Source organism: Lates calcarifer, linkage group LG11 (assembly GCF_001640805.2).
Source record: "Lates calcarifer isolate ASB-BC8 linkage group LG11, TLL_Latcal_v3, whole genome shotgun sequence".
NCBI lineage: Eukaryota > Metazoa > Chordata > Actinopteri > Centropomidae > Lates > Lates calcarifer.
The window spans coordinates 13,440,965-13,450,212 of NC_066843.1; the positions used below are offsets into that span (position 1 = coordinate 13,440,965).

Sequence of the window (9,248 nt, forward strand, 5' to 3'; positions counted from 1 at the left end):
AACTGGCGATGGAAGCACCTGTTGTGGTTTCCTCTTGGTTGCATAAATATTACCCTGTAAAGGATGTTGATAACCAAAAGTCCAGAATGTAGTAGTAGTTTAAGTCTAACAGTGTTTGAATTTGACACTGTGTGTATTAGTATAGAAGTACAGTTCAGTTTACAGGTAGCAATGATCCTCACTTCATGACCATCAATTCACATTTTAAACTTGCTTCCATTTACACCAATGGATTTCCAATTGACTCCAAATTGACTGTGAGTGAACAAAAAACTGTCCTTATAATATATATATTTGCAGAGAATTATGTAGCCAATCTCAGCTGACACTGGGCGAGAGGTTAAGTATACCCTGGACATCACAGGGAAAACATTCATGCTCTCAGACCATCTGTTGCTGGACCCCCTGTTCTGGTCTCTGTGGATAGTTCTTTGTGACGCTGACTGTGTGTCTGGACTTCTTATCCCGCTGCGGAAATGATGAAGGCTAAGAGTAAAGACATCTACAGTGCCTAAAACTTTTGCACAGTACTGTCTATGATTCCCTGTGTGCCTTGGAAAGTTCTAAGCTCATTATGTCTTTGCTTTTCTTAAGAAGAGTTTTGTTGGACACATACAAGCCTGCTAACTTGTATTACTTTTTTCTGTATCAGCACAATGCACAACATTTCCTTCTCATTGGAAGGTTTTTGTCATGGGATGTATCACTGTGGCCACCATAGTATTGTCACTGTGATGTAACCCTGTACAAAAACTCCTCACTCCTCTGCACTGCTCAAATGCTGTTACTTTAACAAAAGTGTTTTAATTATACATATAAGAGTCTAGTCATGTGAAAGAAATCAGCAGCACAATATTTTTTTTTTATTTTGGGAAATTACCTGATCTTCTTGAGGCATAGTGACTTTGTGCTTCAGTTCAGTTTAGGACAGGTTTTTGTATTACGATTTCTCACTGTGGCCCCAGTTATACACTGTGGTGCACACTCCTACAAAAACCTTTGCCTCATATAGTGCATGGTTAGTTGTTTCTACCATATGCAGGCACCGTTGTGAAACTACAGAATACTTTTTTCCATTTTGACTTTAATTTTACCCTTTGAATTCTAATTATTTGTGTTTTTGAAATGTTCATTTGTTAAAATTTGGTGATTTTAGCCAAGCATGGCTCTTGGGAAGTGTGTCGCTCACTGAAATATCCCAAGAACTATTTGATGGATTGGGCTAAAATTTTGTACAGACGTGCAAGGTCCCCTGAGATGATAAATCCTAACTACAGCTTAAAATGCAATTTATATAATTTGTCACAAATTAACTAGTTAACTGTTTGGAAGGTTCCCTATATTGTTAAATGTGTCTTTGTTAAACAAAGTATATAAAATTATACATACATGCAGGAGAACAGAATATTGAAAACTCCTCTCAGCATAACACCACCACTAACTGTCACCTTATAAATTACTACAGAGTTAAATCAGCATTGTCACAGGGTCAACAAACACATTATATCACATTACAGGGCATTTATGTTGAATTATGTCAGTTTTTAGAATTGTGACAGTGTATATGTTGACTCAGTTTGGTCAATGAGAGTCTGGATTAAGACCAGAATTTTCTGCAGTCACTGACTTGTCTTAGAGCACATTCATCATTGTGATATTTCAGTAACTGTAGGAAATATAATTTAATCATACCAATTATCCTTTGACAATACTGTGATATTCTCATCTGTTATTCACTGGGACCCATGCTTGCTTCATTATTTACAGGAGAGATACAAATGAGTTTAGCAGCATGGTTTTTGTTATGGCATGTAACACAGTGTCATAGCTCCAGCTATAAACCACAGTGACACACGCAATTGCCAAAACCTTGTCCAAGACCACACCATTCTCTGACTTGGTCGGGAAAACAAAGCAATTTTCTACAGAGTAAGTTTTGATAAAGGAAAGATAGTTTGATTTACAAACATAAATAGCAGAACAGAGCAATTGTTTGTTTATTTATTTATTAGCATTACATGATTCTGTTTATTAAAACCACTAATGAAGCAACTTCTACTGAAAAAATGATCTGCAATTCTGAGCAGAATATCTGAACATTTTATGTGAAATAAAAAGCAAACAGGCTTTACCGTTTACAGGAGAGATACAGATGAGTTTTTACAGTGTGGTTTTTATTACGGTGTGTAACACAGTGTTACACTACCATAGCCACTGTAGTAAACCACAGTGACACACGCGCTTCCTAAAACCTTACCTCACTTGTCTGAGACAAGTCAGTATTTTCTTGGTCTGGAAAACAAAGGAGTTTTCTACTGAGCAGGTTTTGATAAAGGAGAGAGGCACTGATTTACAAGAATAATAATAATAAAAAAACATTACAGAGCAATTTTCTGTATGTTTATTTTTCAAACATAATATGATTCTGTCTCATTAAAAGTCTCTAATGAAGCAGCTTCTACTGTAAAGGTAAATTGCATATTTGAGAATAATATCTGGATATTTTATAACATTAAATAAAGAGCAAAAAAAAAAAAAAGTGGTGGCCGTTTTGTCATTTAACTTGATGTTCACTGAAGCTCTACTGCATTATGGCTAGTGGACTCTTAAATGTACTCTGTAATTGAACTCAAGTTAATGCAGTGTCTTGGCAAGAAACATAACTTTAATATTATTACATAATTGTATTATATTATTTTTACTCACTATCATATTTTTGTTTTGTTGTCATTTTTGTTATTCAGAACTGTTTGGGGGCAGCATGCACCAAAGCCTCACAGCAAGAAGGTTTTAATTTCGTACCCTGGTTCACCTGGGTCTTTTCTGTGTGGAGTTTGCATGTTCTCCCTGTGCCCGTGTGCCAGCTTCTCCCCACAGTCCAAAGACATGCAAGTTAATTGGTGACTCTATGCACATAGGTGTGAATGTGAGTGTGAATGGTTGTTTTTTAAAGTCTTTTTATGTCAGCCCTGCAATGGACTGGCAATCTGTCCAGGGTGTACCCCACCTCTAACCAAATGTCAGCTGGGACTGGCTCCAGAATATCATTTGTCTTCAGTGTGTAATTAACTTTGATAATTTTGTGAATAACAAACTATGGAATCATAAAATAATCATTTTAATTTTAAATTATTGTTTTACTTTTGTTTATTTTTGTTGCACATTATTTTCAGTCTTTACATACAGGCCTACTAACTTTTATAACTTTTTCTGTAACAGCACCATACACAACATTTCCTTCTCATTGGAAGGAGGTTTTTGTCATGGGATGTATCACTGTGGCTGCTATAGTATCCTCCACTATAGTATACTCCACTATGATGTAACCCTGTACAAAAACTTCTCAAATGCTGTTACATCAACAAGGACAAAAGAATAAATAAATAAATAAAATAAAAATCTAGTCATGTGAAGGGAATCAACAGCACAACAACATTAATAATAATAAACATACATACAGTATAAACAAACACATATAATTATTTAAAAGATAATATTATTGATATACAACAACAAAAAAAAACCCCTCTGTCTTCTTAAATTATGTTTGTATACACGTTGTCCAGTAAATATGTACAGGAAACATAATTACATCTGGATTATGTTTTCCATTCATATAACAATGATATGTTGTTAATTTATGTATTTTGCAAGTTGCAAATGGTGTCTGTGCATTCAAATAAATATCAGTAAAGTATTGTTTTCTGAAAATGTTCAATCTAGCAGCATACATACACTTGATATTTGATACACTTGACTACAGCATTATTAAACTTTTTAACAACTATGTTTAGACACTCACAGCACATGGTTAAGTTAGGGAAGGGAAAGATTGTGGTCTGGTATAATACAGAAAATGGTTCACAATGACTTCAGACACAGTGTGTTTATTGACACTCAACCAAAACCATAATCGTTCCCTAACGTTGTCCAAAGTGCTTTTGTTGTGTAAACCTAACTACAGACAATATTCTGTATTCTGCAAATACATCTACTACAAAATGTATTTGTGGTGGTTGTGGTTTAGTTGTATAGAAATTTCCAGGAGACAGGGTTGTTTCTGTTTGTTTTGGGTAAAACTGAAAAAAAATCAACTCTACTTTAATACAAATCACCCTTCCACTCTTCCATTAAATTGTAGAAATGACCGGATCTTCTCTTTTTCTTTAGGCACAGTGACTTTGTACTGCAGTTAAGCTCAGGACAGGTTTTTGTATTACGATTTCTCACTGTGGCCCCAGCTATACACAGTGGTGGACATTCCTACAAAAACCTTTGCCTGATATAGTGCATGGTTTGTCCCTTAGTCAATCAGTCCATCATTTTGGTCATGGCTGAAATATCTACACATCTGTTTGATAGACTCTGATGAAATTTTGTACAGATATTCAAGGTCCCCAGATGGTGAATCCTAGCAAATCAAATTATTCAATACTGTTTAAAGTGTCCTCATTAAACAAACATGAACAGTCAATAACAATATATCCTTTAACAATAATCTGATATTCCCATTAGCCATTTACTGGGAACTTTTTTACAGTTTACAGGAGAGATACAGATAAGGTGGTTTAAGTGTGGTTTTTGTTATGGTGTGTAACACAGTGCTGTAACCCCAGCCACTAGTATAAACCACAGTGACACACGCGCTTCCCAAAACCTTACCACACTACTCAGAGACCACATTATTTTCTGACTTGGTCAGGAAAACAATAGGTTTTAATAAAGGAGAGAGCCATTAATTTACAAAAAAAAAAAAAAAAAAAAAAAAAAAAAACACAAAGCAATTTACTGTATGTTTTTAGAAGCACAAGAAGAAGCAAATGACAATGACATTTCATTAATGACATGAAATAAAGAGCAAACAAGAGGTGGTGGTTTTTTTGTCATTTAACTTGATATTCACTGAACTATATTTGCTGAATTTACTGAACAGCATTTACTGTGTATTTCTCTGAACAATGCATAATTACTACCAATTTTACCAGATGCAGTTTTATTATAGGCATTTTAAAAAAAAGAGGTTAAAATGTGTTCTGTTGTATTCAGTAGGTCATTGTGGAGGATGCAATGAAGCCTTGATTTGATCAGAAAAAACTGACTCAAACACAACAGGAGTTAAAGAGTTAAAAATAAGATACAACTGTGTGGATTGTAGTGACTGTTCTAAGTACTTGTTTTCTCTTTTTATGAATTCACTTTGATCAGTGGTGGGATTAATTAACTGGATTTTAAGCACCCAACAACATTTTTGCAGTGTCAGCAAAAGTAAAATATAACACACATAATATTGTGCTTGTGAGTCTCTGTTATGTCATCAGATACTTGTATGACAACCAACTGTTTACTGTATATGAATAACATTAATTACTCTTTTTGTGCTAATTACCCTTTCCCAAATGTAACTATTTATCTTTTCAAAAGCCTCCCCACACAAAAACATACATACATACATATGGGAACAGAATATTGGAAACACTTCTCAGTATAACTGTCAACTCATAAATTACTAGAGTTAAACCAGCAGTGTCACAGGGTTGACAAACATATTATATCACATTACAGGACATTTGTGTTGAATTATATCCTTTTTTAGAACTGTAGACATTGTATATGTTGACTCAGTTTGGTCAGTCAGAGTCTGGATTAAGACCAGAATTATTTGCACAGTTACTGGTTTGTCTTATAGCACATTCATCACTGTGATATTTTTCAGTAACTGTAGGAAATGTAATTTAACAATGCCAATTATCCTTTGACAATAATGTGATCTTTGCTTGCTTTACCATATACAGGGGAGATACAGATGATTTTTTACAGCATGGTTTTTGTTATGGTGTGTAACACAGTGGTGTAACTCCAGCTACCAGTATAAACCACAATGACACATGCAATTGCCAAAACCTTGTCTAAAACCACACCAGTCTCTGACTTGGTCAAGAAAACAAAGCAGTTTTGTACTGAGTAGAGATACTTTGACTTACAAATATAGAAAACAGAGCAATTCTCTCTTTGTTCATTTTATTTGTATCTTTATTTTGGTATAATATGGTATAATATGACTCTGATCTGTTTTATTAAAGCCTCTAATGAAGCAGCTCCTACTGAAAAAGTAAACTGCAATTTTGAGTAGAATATATGAACTATATGAACTTTTTTTTTACATAATCAAGAAAAATGTAATGTGATGGATGCTTTGTCATTTAATTTGATGTTTTCTGAACAATTACTGCATTATGGCAAGTTACTCTATAACTGAGTTCAAGACAAAACTCTTTCTTGGCATGAAACAAAATTAAAATATTATTACAAAATATTATTCATTATTATTATTATTATGATTCATTGATGTTATGCTTGATTTGTTGTAATCATTGTTTTTCATAATTGTTTGGCAATATTTGCTCTGTCTTTGTCTGCATAAATAACTCAAAATTACTACCACACACATCACACCACAAATGTCATTTTTTAATGACATTTTTAAAAAGAAAAAAGATTAGAATGTTTTTATTGTACTTAGTAGGCCATTGCAGAGGATGCAATGAAGCCTTGTTTTGATCAGAAAAAAATTAAGGCTATGTTTCATACATATAAATTTAAAAACAGGTCAAATTTGGGGGGTTAAACAGTTAAAATCAAATAAACCCTTTTGGATTGTAGTGACTATTGTAATTCACATTGATCACTAGCAGGATTTTGATATCCTCATTGGTCATTCAGTTGGAGCTCTGCTTAGTTTTCAATTTACAGGAGAGATACAGATCAGTTTTTGCAGCGTGGTTTTTGTTATGGTGTGTAACACAGTGCCATAGCCACTATAGTAACCACAGTGACACACGCACTTCCCAAAACCTCACCACACTTATCTGAGATCACACTATATTCTGACTTGGTCAGGAAAACAAAGGAGTTTGCTACTGAATCGGTTTTGATAAAGGAGAGATACATTAATTCACCAATAAATAAATAAATAAAAAATTGCAGGTTTTTTTTCAACATGATGAGTCTGTCTTATTAAAAGCCTCTAATGAAGCAGCTTCTACTGAAAAAGTTGGCTGTATTTTTTAACACAATAGCTGACAATTTTAGAACATTAATTAAGGAGTGGTCACTGTTTTTTCATTAAACCTAATGTTAACTACTACTAAACTACTACTGCATTAAGGCTATTAGACTCTTTTGAAAAGATCTCCACAAGTAGGCATATGGCTGCTGCTAACCTTGGAATTGAGGATTTTTCCTCTAAGCCTGGTGATCTCAGACAATAAAGCTCTCTAAAATATCAACTCCAAGCTTAATCTTGAATGGAAGAACGCATTGTAGCACTGATCTCTGTGGGATGAAATGTTCAAGTCTGTTGCACTAGCCACACCTAGCTGTCACATAGCGACAGACTATGGTGTGTTGTGAAATTCACAGTCAGGACACTGTACATAGAAATGTGTAGAAGGCTGCATGAGCAAATTTTTCAGCTCGCATCAGCAATTTTCTGTATGTTTATTTTTTTGTGACATGATTGATTTTGTCTTTTTAAAGCCTCTAATCAAGCAGCTTCTACTGAAAACTGCCATTTTTAAAACAATACCTGAACATTAAATAAAGAGCAAACAGAAGGTGGAGGCTGTTTGGTCATAAAACTTGATGTACACTGAACTACTACTGCATTATGGCCAGTGGTGGTGATGTCTACCTGTTTCCACATCTTCTTGAGTTAGTGTTGGGTTTCTGCTTTTTAACGTAATTATTACTGGTTTTTAAGAAGGTAAATAGGTGCACACATTTTAAAATGTCACTTTCTTTTCAGTGGTAGTTGAATCATTGCCTCAGTAAATGTTGTGTTTGTATTTTTGCAACAGTATTATTTTGACTCCTCCTCTGAGCCTGATGATCTCAGACAAATCCTACCACTGAAAGAAAGCTTTTTTAAAATATCAACTCCAAACTTAATCTTAAATGGAGGAAAAACATCACAGCACTGACACCAGTGGGATGAAATGTTTAAGTCTGTTGCACTTCTGACCACTCATAGCGTATAACTGTGTTGTGAACATTGTTACACTTACTGATTGTAGTAACTATTGTAATTCACATTGATCAGTAGCAGGATTTCAATATTCTCATTGGTCATTCAGTTGGAGCCCTGCTTGGTTTTCAGTTTACAGGAGAGATACAGATCAGTTTTGGCAGCATGGTTTTTGTTATGGGGTGTTCCTCTTCCCTAGTGCAATTTCCTGCACTAAGACCAAGTGACTGAGCACTTATTGTTCACAAAACCTTCCCCACTAGATGGTAGTCTTCACTCACTTTTCTCACCTCTCTTGACCAGCTGGCATGACAACTAAAACATCTCTCTAGAATATCAACAAGCTGAGACTATAAAACACTTTAAGACAAGTAAACAGTTTGGTTAGAAGCTTGATATTATTCTTGAAAAGAACATATTAGACTTCATGAGTTGATTTGGTTTTCTGAATTCATGTGGCGTCAGTTGAATTACATCTATCAGGCCCCTGTAGTTCAAGCTGTGCAAAGCTCATTTCACATATGCAATAAAAGGAACCTTGCATGAGCTGCATTCAGGAAAACAAGATTAAATCTCATTATTGCTCTTAAAACTAAAATATTAAAGTAATAGAAAGGATTAGCTCTGTGCAACACTTGCTCAAGAAAAGCCAAGTAAATACCACATTGACACATAATACCACAGTAAGGTTGAATTTTCAAGCCTAAGCAATTTTGGACAAATGAAGACTAAATAATTGGATTCTTTGGATTGCTGGATCTTTGTTCATTTTGCTAAGGTGTGACCACAATTTTGAGTATTTGAGACAAAGGCAAGATCTTTGTCTGAGAAAATGTGTCAGCTGTCTGAATGTGAGCTTCATGCCTGGATTCACACTGATATGCAAATCTACACACTTACAGACATGTCTGTCTCTTCGAGGAAGTTTATTTCTAGTTCTGGCGGTTTCTACGAAGTTTCGCTGCTGCAGGTGTAGTCCCAGAAGTGCAGAGAGAGGGGGAAGTGGCTCTCTAAATTTGAAATGTTCAGAAACATCAGGAAACTGAAAAACCCTCAGAGCTTAACTGATAACAGAAGTTTTATGCTACGTTGACTTAAGTGGTTTTATTTCAGATATTCTTAGATCTCTGAGTTGTCTCTCAAGTAACAAAAAAACATCCTCAAAACTTTTAATGTTTATCACAATAAAGACTATCACTCATATTCCCTTGAATTTTAATGTAAC

At 34.6% G+C, this 9,248-nt stretch overlaps 2 protein-coding genes across 2 annotated transcripts in view; both read right to left on the reverse strand.

The window, feature by feature from the left end:
• The window catches only part of LOC108880742 (uncharacterized), a 155,373-nt gene that overhangs the window by 39,556 nt on the left and 106,569 nt on the right, over positions 1 to 9,248 (reverse strand). The window contains 1 exon segment of the mRNA XM_051074025.1: positions 3,282 to 3,308. Within this exon segment, the coding sequence (XP_050929982.1) occupies positions 3,282 to 3,308 (27 nt within the window).
• The window catches only part of LOC127142993 (Ig heavy chain Mem5), a 102,451-nt gene that overhangs the window by 30,790 nt on the left and 62,413 nt on the right, over positions 1 to 9,248 (reverse strand). Inside the window, exon 3 of the mRNA XM_051074027.1 lies at positions 4,607 to 4,627. Within this exon, the coding sequence (XP_050929984.1) occupies positions 4,607 to 4,627 (21 nt within the window). The remainder of the gene's footprint in view (positions 1 to 4,606; positions 4,628 to 9,248) is intronic.